The 24,267-nt window shown below is 36.4% G+C and overlaps 1 protein-coding gene across 4 annotated transcripts in view; it reads right to left on the bottom strand.

Annotated features, from left to right (window-relative positions):
- The window catches only part of LOC143260463 (uncharacterized), a 138,749-nt gene that overhangs the window by 50,251 nt on the left and 64,231 nt on the right, over positions 1-24,267 (bottom strand). For all 4 annotated transcript variants that reach the window (XM_076525928.1, XM_076525927.1, XM_076525929.1 and 1 more), the window contains exons 2-3: positions 16,280-16,444; positions 3,343-3,418 (exon numbers count right to left, since the gene is read on the bottom strand). In XM_076525928.1, the coding sequence (XP_076382043.1) occupies positions 3,343-3,418; positions 16,280-16,444 (241 nt within the window). The remainder of the gene's footprint in view (positions 1-3,342; positions 3,419-16,279; positions 16,445-24,267) is intronic.

The raw sequence follows: 24,267 nt of genomic DNA, 5'->3' as shown, positions 1-24,267 counted from the left end.
TAATTAAATGCAGAGAAGAAGGGGAACCGAACCCGAAGGGCTGGCTGGCCGGGCCGGGATGGTGGGCTCTCGGGTGCTAAGGGAGGGATGAAGGTAGCGAGGGCGTTTCTGAGGCCACTCCCCGAGTCTTATGGAACTGGCAATCTGGCTCTGAAAATTCGTGATCGCGTGCTCTCGGACAGAATGCACCTTGGCAGCCAGGTAAAACCCGCTGGGTCTGCGGCCAAGGAGAGTCTGGTCTGTTCGGTTCGGTTTCGTTCTCTATGGTACCTGCACGCGAAATTTCATCGGACGGATTTCACGGGCGAATTTCAGAGTCTATGGCTATGAAGACGCGGTGCGAAGATCTTGCCTTTAGAATAGGGCTTGAAAGGGCTGTGGAAATTTGTTCGATTGGTTCTGGTGTATGGTAAATAATGTCCCGGTGATTGGGCATGCCCAGTGATTTAGACGTTAATTTACATTTTTATTGATATATCGAGCTTCGTTTTGGTAATTGGATTGTTGGTAGAACGGAACCGATCGTTGTTTTCCAAACGTTTCGTTTTACGAGAGAACAATCGGCACGTAGGATATATCATACAGAAAGAAATATTATAACAATAGGGAGTCGTTTAATTATTTGTTAGCCTTTAATATTTTTACTAAGATTTGCTTATTTTTGAAGTGTACGATTAATTTATATTTAACATTTGTATAGAAACAAATGGAAAGAAATATTATAACATAGGGAGTTGTCTAATTATTTATTAGCCTTTAATATTTTTACTAAGAAGATCTGCTTATTTTTGAAGCGTACGATTAATTTATATTTAACATTTGTATAGAAAGAAATGTAAGGAAATATTATAACATAGGGAGTCGTCTAATTATTTATTAGCCTTTAATATTTTTACTAGGAAGATCTGCTTATTTTTGAAGTGTACGATTAATTTATATTTAACATTTGTACAGAAAGAAATGTAAAGAAATATTACAACATAGGGAGTCGTCTAATTATTTATTAGCCTTTAATATTTCTACTAAGAAGATCTGCTTATTTTTGAAGTGTACCATTAATTTATATTTAACATTTGTACAGAAACAAATGTAAAGAAATATTATAACATAGGGAGTCGTCTAATTATTTATGAGCATTTATTTATTAGGGCAAAAATGACTATGTAATAAAATAAAATTGTAAAAATATTAGAAGAATTTTTTTGACAATATTTTTCTATTATACGCAACTTATATTGAAATTATTCAAACAGAAAAGACATTTTCATCCAGCTCACGTTTCCCATCGTTATCTCAGACTACGTTTATGTTGCATAAATATCCGCGGTCTAATAATTATAGATTCAAACTAACTTTTACATTGTTACTGATATCTAAGCGAAAACTCTTATCAAAATATCATGTTTATGCATTTCCGTATTAGAAATAATAGAAAATAGAAATATACATATACGATATTTAGATAAGGTTCTTTTTTTAAATATACAAGGTTAATCTCAGTTAAAAGAGGCCATCATATAACGAATAACTATAAACCTCTAATAATGTTTGCATTCTCACCGATATTTCTCACTTAATAATATAAGTATCCACCTAAAAATCACAATATGTTTACTATCTATATTTATTCCGTGTCCAGTTCTTTAAACAATGCTACGTAAATAGAAAATTAGCATGAACTTTTATATTTTTACCTTAAGATATCTGTTACAAATTAAACGTTCCTTTAGAATTGTTATCAGTCGAATACAAAATAGCTATTCTAAGCGAACATTAATAATTTCTGTAGGATTTTTTTAAGTTGATATTCGACAGTCTACACGTCAATGTCGAACAACTGAATGGCTGATCGGTTGATCGGTTTGATCGAAATTGCAAGTCGATTTCTAATTTCCGCGCATTTCCCCGTTGCTGCCGGGTAGCTGTCGACGTTTAATTGACGCGAAAATACATTGTCCGGGAAAGTGGTCAACAGGCGCATTTAACCGTGCGCGTTTATGATAATTAGACCCGCGAAAGGTGCGGCCAGGTGCGGTTGAGTCTCTCTCTTTCTCGCGGTGAACGTTCAAATTGGCTCTTACAAATTGCAATGTTAATTCGATACGCCTCGAACACAAGGAGCTGTTTGCTGCTTAGATATTGTTCGATTTTATTACCGTGTCGAAGCGGCGAAAAAATCTGCGTGAACTGCGACTATCACACTCGATTGACTCCATAAAAATCACGGCATTTATAGAGAAACTGCAGAACGCGGTGCATAAATCTGTTTTAACGTTTGGAAACTGTTTGTACCATCGAACGAATTTTCATCAAGTTTACCAAATATTTTAATGTATTACCTAAGTTTACCAAATCCGTCAAAATGACGGGTCATTAATTGGTTAATTTACAATCGTTCGGATTGTAAAGATACATTTATGAGCTATTTATTCAATGTATGCGTTACTTGCGGCAAACATTGCAATAACACTAGTTAAAAATCAGGATAAATATCTTATTGTTACTTTTATAAAGAGTAATATAAAACAGCTGCTTTTATTGCTCTATAAATCCAGTGTCAAAAATGACGAAATCTTGCAGTCCATAATTATTTTAAATGCTAATGATTTAAGCAGCGAACACAACATTACTGTTTCACTTAACAAAATTATTATTATTAATTTCTGTTTTATACGATCGCTTTGGAAGATTTTTCATCGTCACCACCGTCATGAATTCACAGAGAATAGTTTCAAAATTTCATCAATCCTGCACGAAACTGCCATAATTTCGTGTCATTTTGATATATTTATTTGCTTTATCCTAATATTAGATGTAACATGAGGGAACATTAATTAAAAGATCGTCTGAAAAACTACAGTTATTTGTGTATTAATAGTTCATATAAACTTCTAAAGAACAGAAAGACAGAAAGTTCTCTCAAAATTCCTTTTCACATATCTTTTTATCTTATCGAAGCTACAGCAATTGTTTTTTTTTTTGTGCAAGGATTGAGTTCTGCATGAAAACGTCTAACAAAGTTCGAATTTAGCACGTTTTATAAAGAAACATTTAAACGAAGAATTTAAACCACAAATTCACATGAATGATACTATGTAAATATTGTAAATCGTACAAGATTTTTGAAAAGAAGTAATTGCCGCGAAAAATGTCTATTATTCAACGCGTTTTCCTCCAATCTTTATCACCAATTAACTTGGTGTTGTTAACACACATAAAGCTACGAGTTCTCAATATTACTATGCTCCGTTCTGTTTTCAAAAATAATTTCTTGACAATTTAACTCGGTTAAATTTTGTCACCTAGTAGTTCGAAGATAATTAAAACGATACTTATACATACCTGTTTCAAGATCGACGGTGTAAGGAAGACCTGCCCACGGATCATTTTCTTGTGAATCGAACTCCTTCGTATCTTTCTGGAAGCGAAGATTAATTGCATACACACCACAAATGCATAACAAATCCGTTCTAATCACAGCAATTACTCTTCAAACCTCCTTGCATCTCGTAGAGCCAAAAAACAATTTCCTCGTCCTGATATTCCACTATTTATACTTTGAATATAAAAATGCAGAATACTTTTTTTCAGAAATGATATAAAAATGAAAAATCCAGTTTTGATGGAGAAATAAATTTCATAAATCTAGTTTATAACTTTAGTTGCAGGAAAAGTTTATTACATGTATATTATAAAAATTCAGAAAGCGACACTTTCAAAACTAAAAACTGTGTTGTTTTATACGAGTTTCATCCATGCAATTTTACGCCAAATACCACTTTACTGTAATAATTATTTAGAATTCACTTTACGAATAAATACAAACACGAATGAATCAAATTATGGATATCTGATTTGAGAAAATTTCCTGACTGCAGACGGTTAATTTTATAACGTTTAACGAACAAGTGTGTCGGCCATTTTGTAGCGCAACGAACGCTGGGTTCGAAATTCGCCGGAAAAATATCAACGAGATTGAATAAGCTCTACAGAAAACAATCGACAATGAACACGTTGCATTCGAAAGCTTGTTGAAGAAGAAACGAAGCCGTCCCGAAATTTGGCGATCGCTTTTGACTCGAAATCCAACGCGCTTTCTCGCGTGCGCGTAATTCAACATGATCGCGTGGTTCGCGCGGGAATGATCGAATTTAATTGGACGGGATTCGAGGGACCCCGTCAAGGTTGGCGATCATAGAAACGTCATAATCAAGGGATCCTAACGGCCACGTGAGAAAGGAGCAAAGGGCGCTGATACGCTCGAGGCCATAGGTCGGCCATGTCAGTGTTATATACGAGCTGCAGTGAAATGAGTTTAATGAAAACAGCATTGTAGTCGATCATTAATCATAGGGACTCTCTGATAGTGGCTATCCAACCACCGCTAGCTTCTCTCTCTTCTACCCATTCTACCTGCCGCTTTTCATACCCTTCCGCCGTTGCTTCAGTCTCTTTTTCATTCTGCGTGATGTATCGTTGTTGAGTGGTGCGTTATCCGAAGACCCGGGGTTATGAATACAAAGTTCGATCAATCCCGGAGCGCTTCGATCAACCAACTTCTACGAACCGAAATTAAGAGCGGCCCGGTAGCAAGCCGAAAACAATTCGCACCAATGTCTCTCTCTCTCGTGTCTAAACAGGTTCACCGTGGAGCCAACACTTTGAAAACTGCATCGATGTTGGAATTTATTGGGTTGGTAATTAAGTAATTGCCGATTTCAGTTATAGACGTCTCTCGCTCCCATTTTTATGATATCCGTAAATGTTATGTTATATATAACTATTATTATTATTATTACTACTATTATTATCATTACTATTACTATTTTATTATTATTATTTTTATTACTATTTTACTATTATTTATTATTATTTTTACTATTACTATTATTACTGTTATTATTATAACTACTACTATTATTATTATATTATTATTATTACTATTATTACTACTATTATTATTATTACTATTACTATTATTACTACTATTATTATCATTACTATTACTATTTTATTATTATTATTTTTATTACTATTTTACTATTATTTATTATTATTTTTACTATTACTATTATTACTGTTATTATTATTACTACTACTATTATTATTATTACTATTACTATTATTACTACTATTATTATCATTACTATTACTATTTTATTATTATTATTTTTATTACTATTTTACTATTATTTATTATTATTTTTACTATTACTATTATTACTGTTATTATTATTACTACTACTATTATTATTATATTATTATTATTACTATTATTACTACTATTATTATTATTACTATTACTATTATTACTACTATTATTATTATTACTATTACTATTATTACTACTACTATTATTATTATATTATTATTACTACTATTATTATTACTATTATTATTATGTTATTATATGAACAGTTACTATATGATCATTCGTTCATCAAGTTTTGTAGATACGTTCCTGAAGGGGCTTCTTATAGACCCATTAGTCAAGAATTCATTGAGCATTTCTTTGCGAAGCTACGTCGACGTCGTAATTTATTCAGCCCCCAGCTAGCGGACTTTTTCTGCAGATATTAGGAAAATTCGTTATTTTATTCGTTCATTTTTGTAGGTATATTTATAAAGGGATCTCTTATACATCCATTAGTCAAGAAATCATCGAGGCATTTAGTTGCAAAATATCGTTAAAGTCCGAATTTATTCAACCCTTGGACAACGTATCTTCTCCTTTGGAATAAATAGGAAAGTTCGTCAAGTTTTTAAATGTATGTTTAAAGAGACTTCTTCTTGTGTGAAACCATTGTTTAAGAATTCGATACCACGAATAAAATATTGGACCAAACGGAGATTTCCTTTCTTTCATTATTTTATCGAGTTAGAAGTAATGCCAATAGCCTTTTTAAATTCTTCAAATATCTTTACTGTTTTATATTTGAAATTTCCAATAAACACTTCTTGCAAATATATTAATCTGTCCGTTGTTTGCAATGGTAACAGCATCGCTTAATTGAATCGTTCGAACTTGCGCAGTCGAATGACAATTTCGATGTTCAATCGAAATAGATCCAGTCATCGTCGGAAGGTTAATGAAACAGAGAGTGGAAGATCAACATTTTTCATGGTAGGTAGTCTTTTTTTCAAAATATAGATACCTACATTTTTCTCGAGACTTTTTTGTATCGTATTAAAATTTTCTAGATATTCGGTAAGCACGTGTATTTTAAGGAACGACTTCAACGGCCAACAATACATCACGAATTCCAGCAAATAAGTATGAAATCAATGGGCCACCGTGACTGTCGAATACTCTATTGAAGTCACCAGGTTGCTGCCAGTCACGATTCCGCGAATAATTCGTAACCTGTCATCTTTTCGATTTCGCGTGGCGCCGATCCCTGGCACTTTTGACCTGGTTTCACAATTGTGACCCTCTTAACTCGAAATTTGTAAGTTCATCGAATTTTTGTTCTCCGTTGAACGATCGCTATAGGAATTCTTGGCACGAGTACTCCAACGTAAGTCCGTTCGATTAAAGCAAATTTTTGTACTTCAAAATCGGGAACCGTATTTGCATTAGAATTACAACTATGCGAAAAATTACGCCATAACGTTTAGTATATTTGCTTGAATAGTGAATAAATAAATAAATAGTGGTAGTCTGCTTGAATAGTGAATAAAAAAATAGTGGATGAATTTGCTTGAATAGCTTGAAAGTTAACGAAATTAGATATTCTTCGTTAGATGTACTTCGCGTTATTTAATAAGTTCTACTGACTTCAATAAGATCAGAATTTGTTAGCTATAATACCTATAATAATTAACTATAATAATACATAATACAATAGTGATATACCAAATATGGTCGAATTTATCAATAATTTACGATCAAGAAGTGAGCTGTAATAGAAGAATCTAGCTTAAAAGCAGAACCCGATGAAATAAAAATTGTGTTCAAACCGCCGTTACAATGAATTCTTAAATAGTTAAATGTTAAATACACGGTCTAAAGATGCTCGCTAATATCTGCATAACGATCATTTCCTTCGATGGATGGGTCAAATTTTGATTGAGTGTTACAAGTACTCTAATAGACAAACCTAGTAGACAGTTCGAACTGTTACTTATTCGTATTACATCCTACAAGAAAGTTAACATCGATCTGAAGAAGGCAGGCTGAAAGAAATGAGAAATAGATCAATACATGAACGGTTCGGAAGCAAATCAGTGTAAATCACTCTCCTTTGCAAAGCAGTTACGCGGTGCAGGCACATCTCTATCACAGGATCTTTCGGTCGGTGCATCAATACAGTCGCGATTTCTTACATAGACAATAATAGATAGCACACTCGTATCGGCCACGGAATGATTTGAACAAAATTGTTCAGACGGTATTGTATTTCCTAAAATAAAACGTCGACATATTTCTTTTGCTCAGGTTCGTTTGTCTGTCGTCTCATAATAAAAATTGCACTTTGCATTATTAGTGGCATTATTAGTTTGCGTTATTTTCTCGCAGCTAATTTGCAAAACCCTTATTTATATCTATATTATTATAGATATATAGATATCTATATTATAGATATTATAGATATATAGATATCTATATTATAGATATTATAGATATATAGATATCTATATTATAGATATTATAGATATATAGATATCTATATTATAGATATTATAGATATATAGATATCTATATTATAGATATTATAGATATATAGATATCTATATTATAGATATTATAGATATATAGATATCTATATTATAGATATTATAGATATATAGATATCTATATTATAGATATTATAGATATATAGATATCTATATTATAGATATTATAGATATATAGATATCTATATTATAGATATTATAGATATATAGATATCTATATTATAGATATTATAGATATATAGATATCTATATATCTATAATATATAATCTATAATATAGATATATATTATTATATCTATATTTATATTTATTTATATCCTCATTTTATATCTTACTGTCAAAGTTCGCGCACTTTTAACACCAATCGGCTTCTGAGCCGTCTATATAAAATAAAACATTGACATATTTCTTCTGCTTAAGTTCGTTCGTCTGTCGTCTTATAATAAAAATTGCACTTTAATGGCATTATTAGTTCGCGTTATTTTCTCACAGCTAATTTGCAAGATCCTTATTCCTCTTACTTTTAAAGTTCACGCACTTTTAACACTAATCGGCTTCTGAGCCGTCTATATAAACATTTGAATCATTATAATTATGACTACCATGAAATCGCCAAAAGTGATTCGTGTTCTTACACGTAACTCCACAGACCAAATAAAAAGAGATTTTATCAAAGTCAAAAAAGTAAATGATCGAAAGAAACAATTGCCTCCCAAATGCGAGTAGAACTACAAAAAAAGCCGCTAAAGATCGCGAAGACCGAGCGACCCGTTACGGAATTTCCGAGCGCGATGTCACGAGGCGTCCGCCATTTTGCCCAGAAATTTCATCCAACAGAAATAATCAGGGAAGAGACGGAGGCTGAGCCCACTTCGGTTCGCTGGGCGCGTTTTCAATTTCCAGGACCATCAATACGTCCCTCGGAATCCCTCTGCCATGCTGCTCCAATCTCTCCGGCTCTGGGATCCCCTCTCTTTTTATTCGTCTTCTCTCCCTCTCCCTCTCCCTCTCTCTCTCTCTCGCTCTCTCTCTCTCCCTCTCTCTCTCACTCTCTCTCTCTCTCTCTCCCGAACGGTCACGCGGCCAACCGGGTTTCTTCTCCCTCACCCTAATCCTCTTCCCTCGAATTTGGTCCATCGATGGCGCCCCTCGTACTGGAGCTGCTGGAAGATGCGCCGCACGCATCTATCATTTCGGCGAACCCTCCGCGCGGTGATCGCGTCCCGTCGAACAAATGAACGGCCGCCGTTTTTAATGGTTTTATGAATACACTTTAGATGGTTCCCTCCTACTGCATGCTGGATTACGCAATCGTGTCTCCTCTCCTTGATGCCCATATTTCTTTTTCCATTTCTCCACCCTTGTCTCCGTTTCTCCCTCTCTCCCTCTTTCTCCCTCTCTCTCTCTCTCTCTCTCTCTCTCTCTCTCTTTCTCTCACTTTTGCTCTCTCTCTCTTTTGTTCTCTTTCTCTCTCTCTTTTGTTCTCTTTCTCTCTCTCTCTCTCTCTCTCTCTCTCTCTCTTTTGTTCTCTTTCTCTCTCTCTCTCTCTCTTTTGCTCTCTCTCTCTCTTTTGTTCTCTTTCTCTCTCTCTTTTGTTCTCTTTCTCTCTCTCTCTCTCTCTCTCTCTCCCTCCCTCTCTTTTTCTGCCGTCGACATTCTATTAAACCGATCGAAGAAGTCTGTTTTCTCGCTCGGCCGGGAAAGCCAGTCACCGTAATGGAAACTGGATCGTTTAAATCTTACGCCCCACCAAGAATTCAAAATTCGTGCCAGTCACGTAAAGTCGACGATCGTCTTGTGATCCGATTGCGGGAGTGTCGCAATCGAATTCGACGACTAACGAGATCCTGGATCGGGCAAATCGAAGCTTTTTTCACGCTGCGAAATCGGTCCGAAAACGGCTCCGGCGTGCTTCAGTTATAATCGACCGTAATGGAAAAAGTCGAGAATCCCGTGGATGTTGCAGAGCTGGGCGAAATGGTATTTTAAACGGAAAATAATATTTTTATTTATATTCACATTATGTTAGATCGCACATGTATCTCCGAAGATAAGATATTTTATTTGATCGAAAGAACGTATACTTCGCACGCGTAAAAGTTATGATGAACGTTATATTTTCTTTATATAACAGGAAAACCGTTCATCCATCGAAGAGTGTTCGTTTATTAGACAGTTCATTTATTAGACTATTAGGGCAAAAGTTAACGCCGAGTTCGGCTCGATCGCGGAAGGCTTGAGGCTTAACCCTTAAATGCATGATTTTTTGTTTTGAATCTTAAAAAATCGTTTTTTATAGGAATGTAGTCATAGGTTACGTAGAAAATAAATAAAAAAATCTAGGTAATAATATCGAGTATTTATTTTGAAAAAAAGTTGTACGTAGACTTTTGGCAACGATACGCGTTTATTACTAAAATTATCGTAGACGTAAACAAAGAGTCACGTATTCATATTATCTATTAGTATAGCAATTTTCACATTATTTATAAACGAAATGCGGCAAAGCGATTGCAATTTTTGTTGCGACACGAAGCAACCTTGCATTCGATGCACTCGGTCCGTGAAAATCCTTTGCAACCTGGAAGTTATCACCCACCGCATTCGAATGTCAAAAAACATACAACTTACTCGCCGAAAGTAACGTCAAGCCTTTTATTTCACACACGGTCTATCGTCTATCGTTATCAACGTGTGTTCGGAAACGCGCGTACTCAGGTTTTCGAATAAAATCAAGTGGAACTGGAACGTAGACGATTGGCACCAATACGCATTTAAGGGTTAATACGGAGCGGAAACTAGCTTTTCGACAATGCGTGCGCGCGGAAATCGACGTGAACGGTGCGCGATGAATCAACTTGGGCTTTCTTCTCCCTAAAAGAAAGGGTCTCCGCAGGGCTTTCACGGAGTAATCCGCCGACGGCGGCCGAGACTATCTTCGAAATTACGCTCCGGAAACAATGGTTGTCAATACGCGGCGAAAGAAGTTAGGGTAACGTAGGACAGGTGACTAGAGTTCCCTTTGTTCTCGGCTGTTCGCGACCGTGGCCCGTGGATCGGCGTGTTCGGCTTCGATCGGGATGCGCCTTCACAAAGGTGGAACCCGCTGGAACAATGCGATCTTCGTGGAGGAAGAATCCAAGAGACGAAGCGGCCAGATAGCGACGCGGAAAAAGAAGGAAGGAACACACCGACTACCGAAGGTCGTGAGAAGAACGAAGAGACGAGGAGACGGCCAGGAAAGAGAGAGAGAGAGAGGGAGGGAAAAGGGACGAGAGAAAGAACGTCGAGAAGTCTGATGGGCTACCCGCCCAGAACGGCGGTGCAACGTCATTGTCGGTGACCATAGTATGGATGAGCTCTCGTAGCCTCGAATCTCCTGGATCCTTAAATGCTCTCCGTGACCATCGACCGAAACGCGCCGCGCCGCGCCGCGCCGCGGCACGAAGGAAATCGACGTTCAATGATTCTTTTTCTCTCCGCGTCGCACGGTGGGTGTTTGCTCCGAAAAAAGGTCATTTTTTTAAAACCATCGTCGTAATGAAAATCTCATTCGCTAATAGTCGATTCAAGTGTACGGGCTATTATGGGTTTGCTATGATCGTTTTTACGATTTGTTCATTTCGGGCGGAATTTCGCGAGATCAAACATGAGCCGTTTATCTTGAAAGTGGCATAAGTCTCGCTTTGTTTTCAAGTCGATATATTTAAGGGTTTGCGTTTGAACACGTTTCAAAATATGGATGCTAACTTTCGAGAAGATTTACTTGTATTTGTTGGATACTGATATTTTTCTCAGTATAGATAATTTCGTATGAACATTAACAACCTCTTGACGTACCAGTTTCTTCGCAATTACCGCGACCAGAAATTTTTCAACTGCAATAATCTCTTAGAAGGGAAAGAAAATTGATGCTTATCGTGTGCTGAAATTTATTGAGATGCTTAAATATCGATGACAAGGGATTCTTAATTTTTATTCCAATTTTAATGGACAGACTAACATTTATACTCGATAAGTTATTGCTTGAAATTTTCGTGACGACTGAGACTCGTCAAAATTGCGGCGAGGGGTTAAAAAATCACCACTTTTCATTACGGTAAAGTGACTTATGCCACTTACAAAATAAACGGCTCGAATGGTTCCCTGAAGAGAATATGTTTAGAGGATTCTTCTTCTCTGCGAACAATTCTGTTGATTACAAGGTGTAGAACACAGCGTTCGAGAAAGAAAGCGAAAGGGCTCGGGCACCGGAGAATGTGATAACAATCGAAGATTTTTAAGTATCCTCGCGTACGAGGAATTAGGAGAAAGACAAGATCGAGAGCCGATAGTTCGGGGTTTAAAGCGCCAGGCCGAGAGATCCTATCCCAAGGGCGCGTAGGATGGTTCCTTCTAGTCGCCTAATCTCTTTGGTGTCCACCGAACATGGCTCCCACGAGTTCTGCGGGATTATACCTTTGACTGATCTGCGTTTGACCGATTACCACGATGGGAGCCGCATGCGAGGACTTGATAAGAATTCAAAGATGATCACGTTCAATAAGCCAATTTCGATTCTGACAGCTTCCCCGGGGAAGGCGGGGGGTATAATTAGTTAAAAACATCATAATATCGGCTTCTCCGCAAAGATTCACGGAATGATATATATATTTTTATATACATTTTTAAAATATTATTGGTAAACCGTGGATTTTATGCGTGTCTGATGAAAATCTGTAGACGAATTAGAAAATAGCAGAAACATCAGAAACAATTCAAGGATGCCATTGCATTGTTACAGATTTATTAATATTATTCAGAGAAGAGATAACTTTTAATTCGAATTCTATTGGTTGCGATCGATGCATATGATTTTTATTTTTCATAAATGTCTGCGTTGTAGGCATCGCGAAACGTTTGCGCCACATTCGATTATTATAGATCAGTTCTTTCGATTCCATTTATATTCGAGTTCTTTTTTAATTATTATTATATTAATCTAATTCTACTTTAATTATTATTATATTAATCTAATTGTATTTTAATTATTATTATATTAATCATTCTCCATCTTTCCTTAGGAAGGAGTGAAGTAGTTTTTGTATTCAGAAACGTCACTTCTCGTTTAATAGTTAGATTTGGATATCAGCTAGCTCCTTTCACAAGTCTGTATTATTATAATATTTTAATAACACATAATAATTTAATTTTCATTTATTGCATCGTCACATTATTTGCAATTTCAAACCGGAAAGATGTTGCTCAGTTGACAATCCTGATAGAACTGTTCGCAGTGTGGAAAATTATGTGAAAAAGTGTGAAAAGATTAATAATAATTGTTTCTCTTCCACACATTCTCTCTCTCTCTCTCTCTCTCTCTCTCTCTCTCTCTCTCTCTCTCTCTCTCAATTGTCTTCTAAATTCCAGATTTATTATTCAATTAATCATGAACAAATATAATTCCGAGCTCGAAATTGTCAAAAAGGACGAGCAGATATTATAAATGGGATGATCAAGCGCGCGTATTTCACGGGCACAATCCGCACGACTTTTATACGAGACAGAACAGTCGACCCAGAGATTGTAAAGAGATAGCCACCCCGAGTGCCGAATTCTTCTGTTAGCCAAGCGAGTGGCGTCACCTTTGTTTAATGCCTCACCGTCGACTTCACAAATCGATATCGATCTATCGACACGGATCGCTTGCTTCTCATGGTCATGTCTACCCGAGAGTATTAATATGATCAAATACTGATTTTTCTTTTTTCTTTGTTCGTTGTTTCCGACGCACGATCTCGCGATTCGAATAATGATTGTTGGAAAGACTTCTCTTTCATTTTCTCGAAATTTATTCTTTATCGTCGCTTTATGTCGCGTACATACGTATGCTGCGACATTTAGCACTTTTAATGAGTTAAATGATATACATATACAGTAAATTGTACCTAATTGTCCTTCAGCTTATAAGCAGAAATGCATAATTTGGGAAGAGGAGATACGATTGTTCGAGCCTCGCACCTTATTTTTATAGTTTCCGATTGTGAACAATTATAAGAACGAGGAGCAAGGCTCTTAGCACTTCTAATTAGTTAAATGATATACATATACAGTAAATTGTACCTAATTGTCCTTCAGCTTATAAGCAGAAATGCATAATTTGGGAAGAGGAGATACGATTGTTCGAGCCTTGCGCCTTATTTTTATGGCTTCCGATTGTGAACAATTATAAAAACGAGGTGCAAGGCTCGAATAATCGCATCTCCTCTTCCCAAATTGTCCACTTTTGTTTACAAGCTGAAGGAAAATTAGGGAGAAAATACTGTAATATGAATTAACGCTATATTGAGTAACATCCAGTGGTATTAAACTGAGCGATTCAATTATCGAAGTCCTTTGAGTAATTAAAAGTTAACTTTATGTATTAACAAATCTTTTTCTTGTTAGAAAATCGAAGAACAATATGAACTTTTAATCAGTAACTTCGTTCCCCTGAAAACATTGCAGAAATATGTTATTGTACCAGATGTAAAAAATAGGTACGGTTGTTTCCTCTTTTACTTCTTTTTACGCGCTATTTACAAGAAAAAAAAACTCGTTATCAATCGCATTGTTCTGCAAAAAATTTGGTATACATTCATGACTCGTCAAATTAATTTCAATACCTATGAAACGATAAACGCAAAATCAGTACAATTTATGTTTCGCAAGGCATGAAAATAATAATCTCGATTCAAGAATCGAAGATTTCCGAGCATTTCTATTTTATTAATCTATTTTTCTTTTTTTAATTCTAATTTCTGTAAAATGACCTACGAGAATGAGAATTTGCATAAAAATCTGCAGACTATTCATTGAAACATATATCGTCGAAGAACGTCTAATCGAACTCTAACGGAGCAATTTCTATCGAGCTAAAAGATTGATCCATTGTAAAACTGCAACATTGAATATATATCAGATCAATCTACGAAATCTACGCAAAACAAGAGAATTTTAAGTGGCACTTGCCAAGAGGCACGTGAAAGCAGAAAGCAGCAGTCGAGCCTCGATAAACAATAAGTCGTTAATTATGAATCGTGGTCTGTGCGCGAAAGAAAGCGTCTTAGATACCGAAGTCATTTCGCGATTTGAATCAACTCTTTGTTTTCAAATGCCGGTTGTACGGCGCCACTCCGAACCGCTTGCTACAGGCACAAGTGAAAACAATTTCAACGTCGCTTTTATCTGTATCCACTTAATGAATTGTTAAAAACTTGGATCGATTGTGTGACTGCATATAAATAATGCGTTCGATTTACCTTGTTTGTAAATTTAAGATCGATGCATATATCAGATATCCGAACTTTTGGAACGATGCTGTGAGCGACTGTTATATTTTCATTAAATGCACAACCAAGATACTAATGTTTACTAATCAGAGTATGTTCCGTCATGATTAATACATTTCATTCGTCTAGACATAAATGCATTTATTCTTTTTTCAAAAGTATTTTTGTATAGGACGAATTGTTTTAAGTGACTCTGATATTCTAACATTGTGAAATTAATAAATTAATATTGAATTCTTACCATTATTTCCTAATTTATATTCATACTAAAAAAAAGACACACACACACACAGTCGCATTTGACTATTCTTTATTACTTGAGTCATTACTGTCATCTTATTTTAAAATAATTGACTATTTTCCATTCTCCTAATTTCTCGAATTTAATGTCAATTAACACTAGAACTACTAATTTTCCATTCTCCTAATTTCTTGAATTTAATGTCAATTAACACCAGAACTACTAATTTTCCATTCTCCTAATTTCTCAAATTTAATGTCAATTAACATTTGAACTACTAATTTTCCATTCTCCTAATTTCTCAAATTTAATGTCAATTAACATTTGAACTACTAATTTTCCATTCTCCTAATTTCTCGAATTTAATGTCAATTAACACTAGAACTACTATTTTACCATTCTCCTAATTTCTCGAATTTAATGTCAATTAACACTAGAACTACTAATTTTCCATTCTCCTAATTTCTCGAATTTAATGTCAATTAACACCAGAACTACTGATTGAATTGAAAACTCGAATTTATCGTCTTACTATTAATGATGATGTAAAAATTCTTCTATGAGAAATTTTTAAATAAACTTTTTCGGTCAAGAATATGTTAGAACAGAAATTGTACGGAGTTCAAATTAAACCAATGGTCATTGTTCTGAAACAATTAGGGGCAGTTGACAAGAAAATTTCAAATTTTATCCAAATGCAAAATTCCAAATGCAATCATTTCGCCTGTCACTTCTATCGCATCAATGAAAAATAATTAATTGAACATGGGACCACGTTTAATGCTCAAGGAAATTTCGTAGAGCAAAAAGTAACTGTATACAAAATGATAAAAAATGATAAAAAGACAAAGAATCTGTATACAGTAGAAACGATCGAATCCCCCAAAAAATCGTAGAGTCAAAAATGATTCTAGATTGAATGATATTCCCGAGGCGTCTCCGCTGAAACGGTTTCATCTGCAAAGGATTAGGCTATTGATTGAGGAGGATTGCTGTGTTAGAAAAGGATCGTGAAAAGAATAATAATAATAATAGATCGAATTTTACAAACCTTCTCGTCGTTCGCATTGATCGCCTCCAGCGCTTTCAGTTTTTCAATGTCATCCTCGGTTCCTTTTTCCGACGTGGACGCTTTTTTCGTGGTGGCAGTTGGTTCCACCAACGTGAAACCCAGGTCCACATCTTGCTTCCAGAGCACCTCGATTAGGTCCATGTCCTGAAAAATAGAGAACTCTCCTAAGAATTCTTTTCCAAATAGGTATTATTCGGGGTAACTATACCGACAATAGCAGAATTCGAGCTGTTCGACAAACTACGAAACTACTTCGACGTCATTTTTTAACTCTTGATCAATTTCGTTTCGTTACAACTTTATCATCGTATCATATCTGAATCTTTTAATTTGTATGAGTAAATTAATAATATAATAATAATAATAATAATAATAATAATAATAATAATAATAATAATAATAATAATAATTCGATACATTTACGACAAAAATTAGTAGATCGAATGGAAAACAGTGAATCGTTTATACAGAATTTAAAAGCAAACTGTTGCATTATTTTCGACTCGCCGAAATAACTAAAGAAAGAAACGAACGTCTACGTAATTTTTCATTTCGCATAAAGAATCCGCAGTCGGCTCGCGACTTATCAGTAGATAAGGATATTTATATTAATCTCGAAGAGGAATGATTATCCCCTTTATTACGCGTGTACCTTGGAAAAGCAGATAAAAGGAGTAAAATAACATTTGATAATAGTCCTTTATAATAATCTAAATAATCCTAATAATAATAATAAACCCCTAATAATCTAAATAATCCTTAATAATAATAATCCTTTTCTTTTTTAAACGTTAACTCAATTAACTTGCCAGTTAATTCGCTAAAATCGACATTTTTGTCTTCGCGAACTCTTTTGCTCCGACGAGACCGAAAACTTCCGAACTTCAATTCCGAGCTAAATCGTCTCGAAAGCTCGTTACAGCTCGATAACGATCGAGTCGTTAAATACCGAACGACGCGCGAGATCATGCCGACAGCGAGCGCACAGAATCTGCAGTCTAATATTCGTTCGACGGACAAATTTCTTGAAAAAACAAACCAGCCAACGGATCCTTTTGTTTGTTCATTGGCACCGTTTTCTTATTGCTGCGAGTTAATAAGTTTCGGTCTGGATCGTTGTTCAAAGTCAGAATCACGATCCACGAGAGACATTTTTGTTACACGGCCGGGATGTCGCTCTAAGGGAGTTTCATCGACGAGTGTGTACAAAAGTGCATGATTAATGATGGCCGAGTATCGATGCATCTCGAAATAGAGGAGATCGAAAGGAGAAGAAAGAACCTGGGAAAAGGGATCAATCACATGACGAGGCAGAATCGTCGAGGCAGCTGGCCCGTAGCTTTTAATTGAGTCAATTTCGCCGAGTTCGTATTCAGTCTCGTTAACTAATCTACAGATTTTCTTCGCTAATTTAAATCTTTGGTATTATTAACGGCTACGGTGCAGTCGGCCGGTGTGTGCAACGATCGCGGTATGCTAAATTTTCGGCGCAACTAGATCCGTTTCTTTTTCTCGCTAAGTACGGATAGATCGACAACTGGAGGCTCTTGGGCGCTTGCAACTTTGGAAGTTTCGGAAGATTAGGCGAATCTGATATTCTGTTATTCTCCTCCAATTGTTCATTATATGATAATATTTATTCATTTCTCGTTATAAATGTAAAACTATTAATCATGTAATTATAAAGTTACCGATGCATTCCTCCGCATCCGTCGTAACATTATTTAGTTATGCGTCAATGATCGATCTACTCAAATATAATAAACTTTCCTATGCAACATTTGAGAAAATAAGAGCAATATGGAAGAAATATTATATATATATAAATCGATGATCTATGGAAAAAATACTTTATATTCTATTATTCGAATTTTTCTATTCTATTCTATTCTATTCTATTATTTTTTATTATTCGAATCTATTTTCTGTATGAATACCTATACGAATAAATTTTATTCGGAATAATAATATTAATTTATTAATAATATTAATAAATTATTCGAATAATATTGTTCGGATAAATTTGTATCCATATAAATCTGTATTCAATTCCGTTCTGAAATTTGATCTACTCATTTTATTATAAATCCATAAAATTCACAGCCTAATAATGTCGTAATATATTAGTATGTTACAGAATTATTCCGATACATTATACATTGGCGGGACAATAAATCACGAGCATTTTCCTCAAATTTAATGTTCTCAATCGCTGACGTTTGTCCGTCAAAATTTAGTTATACGCAAAGAACGGCCGCTCTACAATATATTATAGCGTAAAATAAAAACTGTATTTTTACAGGCTCCATTGTTTTAACCCTTTGCACTCGAAGCTATTTCAACTGTAAATATAAAATTATTTTTCTAACTTACAATGTTTCTATTTCATACGACAAAATGCATTTTATGCGGATGAAATTGACTCTTTGAAGTCACGCAACAATTACACACTCTTAACAATTTTTTAAACCTAAACTTTGTCGATATCAAAATTATCTTAAAACGCGATGCAACAAATTTTAGTGGTGCCTCAGAGTCACCACTCGAGAGTGCAAACGGTTTTAACTATTTCCAATAAAAACATGCACGCGCACAAACTTCCGCGGTCTAATCATTATCAGCTCAAGTTCAACGGTTGCATCAATCTTCGCACGCCGCTCCAACATAAACGCGCCCTTATTTTGGTGCCACGTTTAAAACAATTCTATGCTCTTTCAACCCCCGACGGAAACAAATCGCACCCGAGATTCCAAAGATTCGCCGCTCCAACATAAACGCGCCCTTATTTCGGTGCCACGTTTAAAACAATTCTAAGCTCTTTCAATCAATCGGAATTACAGTCAACTTCCGGTATTAGGGGTAGTCTCCGGAGCAGAAAAGAAAACACCCCCGACGGAAACAAATCGCGTCCGAGATTCCAAAGATTCGCCGCTACAACATAAACGCGCCCTTATTTCGGTGCCACGTTTAAAACAATTCTATGCTCTTTCAATCAATCGGAACTACAGTCAACTTCCGGTATTAGGGGTAGTCTCCGGAGCAGAAAAGAAAACACCCCCTTTGTTTCAACAAATCGCGTCCGAGATTCCAAAGATTCGCCGCTCCAACATAAACGCGCCCTTATTTCGGCGCCACGTTTAAAACAATCTATGCTCTTTCAATCAATCGGAATTACAGTTAACCTCCTGTATTAGGTAGTTTCCGGAGCAAAGAAAACACCCCCTTTGTTTCAACAAATCGCGTCCGAGATTCCAAAGATTCGCCGCTCCAACATAAACGCGCCCTTATTCCAGTTCCACGTTTGAAATAATCCTATGCTCTTTCAATCAATCGGAATTACAGTCAACTTCCGGTATTAGGGGTAGTCTCCGGAGCAAAGAAAACACCCCCTTTGTTTCAACAAATCGCGTCCGAGATTCCAAAGATTCGCCGCGATAGAAAAATATGCAGCAGAAATATTCCATGGATCCGTCGAACGCGCGCAGGGGGGGCGGGGGGCCCATTGCCGCGCAAATGATTAATCTCCGCGCATCGTTATCGGCGATCGGAAATTTGAACACGACGCTTCGGAACCCGGGGGTAACAGATATGTTTCTGCATCACGCTCGATCAGGGACGCGCCTTTGAAAATTACTTCACCGAGCGTGTAATTTGATGCGGCGAACGAAGGAACGAACGAACGAGAAAGAAATGGAGGACGCAGACGAAGGAGAGACGCAGCGTGGGTGTGCATACGGGGTCGGCCATATTGAAAAGACACAGCGGGGCGCCCGCCGCGCCCACAGCTGTGTGCCGCCGCGCTCTTTCTCTCGCAATCAGCCTCGGCCTCCACGCTTCTTCCCGGTCTGTACGGATTGTGTGTCTCACCTGGCACCGTTGCATTCGCTCCAATGATATCGACGCCTTTAATTTTTATTCGATTAGCCGCACGCCGAGATAAAGCCCCGGCAACACGGACTCGGAGAATCGAATCGAACGGCCCCGGCTTTCCAGCTGCCGCGCGTTATTCGCTGACTTCTCGCTCGTTGGCTCGTCGGTTCGATAAAACTTTTCTGATGAAACCAGAGCGCGAATAAATCGTCGCGTAATTTAACGCTTTCGTTAGTAATATTTATTAGACTACGTTTATCATGTGTTCACGAGGAAATTGAGTACGCGAGAAGAGCGGAAACGTGTGATCATTGGAGCTTAAAAGTGGCTTACATAAAATAGCTTGTTATGTTTACCAATCAATAGCTTTAACATTAATTCGCAAATATATCTACTTTTAACACGCGAAGCAACGATTTGCTCGAATTAAAAATCTGTAACGCGCAAGTACTTTATAACTAACGTGCCCATGCAGATGCAAAGATAAAAAATAGTTATCGAGCCATCGTGCTACGAAAGAAAAGAAAAGAAAAGAAAAATTCGTGATAGCCGAAACAATTACGTCCGTTCAGGATGATCGACTCAATAACCGTCGTCGTGACTTGTTGAAAGAACTCCGCATTATTTTAAATAGCTATTTAAAATAGCTTGTTTTATGTTATGGCATTTTTTTCAGAACTTCCAATTGTTTACGGCTTATAACAACGTTGACCGAATCATCGGTTAATTAGATTAGTTATCGAGCTCTATAAAATGCAATTCTCGAAGTTCAAAGATACGAGCTCTTGATTTTCTTGTCATTCGAACCGATTGTAATTCTTGCAAACAATTGTTTGCCGATCGTTCGGTAAACCAGATCCTCGAACATTTCAAAAACATTTATATCATTTGATCCGGGGTCATAAAATTGTTCCCACGTTTAAAATGTGTGCGAATATTTTCGCGCATACCTCGCCCAATTACTATGCCCGAGGAGCTTGGCAACGATCGCGTTGTAAAATGCGAAACTGCTTAGATTTCGTTTTCAAAATAGCTACTATTTTGTAACGAACATATGCAACGATGCAAGATGATTTTAAAAAAATAAAACACAATTCGTTTGAACCGTTAGATTAGAAAGCAAGGTACCACGCGTACTAAACTTCTCGAGGAGAGCGAACGCGTACACGGAGATACCCTATCGATCGAAGAGATCGACGCCGAAACGAGAGAAAAGCATGGAAAAAGCGGGATCGATGTATCGGGGAATCAGCAATTACATGCTCGTAATGATCGGATGAACGTTATCTAATATCGCTCGGCTCTCTCAGATCGAAGGCTCTCCCGACGCGTCGCGTATAAATTTCGAAAGCTCGAAATGGAACAACAATGCCAATACCAACATCGCCGCGGTGTAATCTTGATTGGCGATCTCGGAAAACATTTTCGCGTTCGATTGTTTCACCGGCACGGCGTTATAATAATAACAGGTGCGACTATCTCGTTGGTATCGAATCGATCTGTCTTCCTAACAGAAACCGATTTCGCTTCTGCGGGACACGAGCCGATGACTGTACGATTCGTTTGCTCGCTGCGCCGAATGTCGATCGCATAACACCGTGATAATGTAATTAGCCTACATTGTCGTTGATGACAATAAATACATAAGATCCACTTTCGAAATAATGCGGAGTTCTTTCAACAAGTCACGACGACGGTTATTGAGTCGATCATCCTGAACGGACGTAATTGTTTCGGCTATCACGAATTTTTCTTTTCTTTTCTTTTCTTTTGTAGCACGATGGCTCGATAACTATTTTTTATCTTTGCGTCTGCATGGGCACGTTAGTTATAAAGTACTTGCGCGTTACAGATTTTGAACTCGAGCAAATCTCGAGCACACATTTTAAACGTGGGAACAATTTTATGACCCCGGATCAAATGATATAAATGTTTTTGAAATGTTCGAGGATCTGGTTTACCGAACGATCGGCAAACAATTGTTTGCAAGAATTACAATTGGTTCGAATGACAAGAAAATCAAGAGCTCGTATCTTTGAACTTCGAGAATTGCATTTTATAGAGCTCGATAACTAATCTAATTAACCGATGAATCGGTCAACGTTGTTATAAGCCGTAAACAATTGGAAGTTCTGAAAAAAATGCCATAACATAAAACAAGCTATTTTAAATAGCTATTTAAAATAATGCGGAGTTCTTTCAACAAGTCACGACGACGGTTATATTGAGTCGATCATCCTGAACGGACGTAATTGTTTCGGCTATCACGAATTTTTCTTTTCTTTTCTTTTCTTTCATAGCACGATGGCTCGATAACTATTTTTTATCTTTGCGTCTGCATGGGCACGTTAGTTATAAAGTACTTGCGCGTTACAGATTTTGAACTCGAGCAAATCGAGTTAAAATCGCAAATCGTTGCTTCGCGTGTTGAAAGTAGATATATTTGCGAATTAATGTTAAAGCTATTGGTTGGTAAGATGTTAAGAATAATCAGTGTGGCGTAACTAGAGTAAGAGAAATGAATGGTTGTAATAGGAAATCATTCTATTTTGTTTTTTCATTATAGTGAAATAAACAATGTATGTTTGCCTTTTATTTTTGTATTCCTGAAGAGAACGTGTGTGTACGAAATGAAAATATTTTTAATTTTCCTTCAGACGAAACAAATTCGTCTTTCTTTAGCGTGTCAATCGAGTGTTCTAATTTCTTTGTATTGGTTAAAATTTATTCGAGGAAACCTTACTAGCTAAGTAAGCTTAATACAAAATTATTACTTTCAAAGGAAAGATATCCTTTTCTCTTGATAATTAATTTAACGTTTTGTGTCTGATAACGAATCTATGTACAGAGTAACATCTTCGTCAATTGTTCTTTAAATTTCTAATAATAATATTTTAAAAATATCAGCTAATAATGCGTTCTTAACAGTAGAACTATCTGACAAATCAAAACGACTAGTTTCTGATGTATTGTTTTCATATTCCAGATATCGTCAAAATGTTTCTACAATAAGTTTTTAGATGAACTCCTTTATTCGGGCATTAATGATAGTAGAATTCGTACGAAGTTCAAATAATTCCAACCGTGTCATTGTTATAAACAAAATATACAGTACAGTGAACAATTTGGGAAGTGGAGATGCAATTAATCGAGCCTTACGGTTCGTTTTCTTAATTATTGATAATCGGCGACTATAAAAACGAGCCTTGCGACACGATTATTGGAGCTTTGCGGCGGCTCGTTTTTATAGTTGATGACAATCGGCGACTATAAAAACGACCCGCAACGCTCGAACAATCGTATCTCATTTTTCCCAAATTGTCCAGTTTTGTGCACAAGCTGAGGGTCAATTAGGGAGAATTTACTGTACACTGGTCACGATTAGGGCTCGGTTGTCCTAACGTTGAACTATAAAAATGACACAAGTATTGTATACAGTATTCCACATTGCTTTATTACTTCTACATTCATGCATCGTATACATGTATTCTAAATCTTGCGTATGCAACGCATAATTTTATGCAAGATCGTTGCATCCACGCAATTTACCGAAGACGGACTTACAGTTAGAGAAAATGCACAAACTGAGGGTCAATTAGGGAGAATTTACTGTACACTGGTCACGATTAGGGCTCAGTTGTCCTAACGTTGAACTATAAAAATGACACAAGTATTGTATACAGTATTCCACATTGCTTTATTACTTCTACATTCATGCATCGTATACATGTATTCTAAATCTTGCGTATGCAACGCATAATTTTATGCAAGATCGTTGCATCCACGCAATTTACCGAAGATGAACATACAGTTAGAGAAAATGCTGACACAACGAATGCACCTGCACATCGCAGTAATATACGGGGTAACATCGAAAGATTAATCGCACTGGACAGTGTCCAGTGACTAGGAGAGGTGTCCTACTAGTAATAAGCAACCCATACAAATTTGTGGGTAATCTCATTATGGCATAACGCCACCTTTGCCATTCTTCGCGCGGCGGTTGTGCATCGAATCCTTTACAGAACACCGCACTTCTCGGCTAGTGAACTTGTCAGGGGGTGTATTTACCTGACTACGAACGATAAATAGGCCTA

The sequence above is a fragment of the Megalopta genalis genome, chromosome 13 (genome assembly GCF_051020955.1).
Source record: "Megalopta genalis isolate 19385.01 chromosome 13, iyMegGena1_principal, whole genome shotgun sequence".
Lineage (NCBI taxonomy): Eukaryota > Metazoa > Arthropoda > Insecta > Hymenoptera > Halictidae > Megalopta > Megalopta genalis.
Note: the sequence above shows the minus strand (reverse complement) of the source record. Positions and strands in the feature narration are given on the sequence as shown.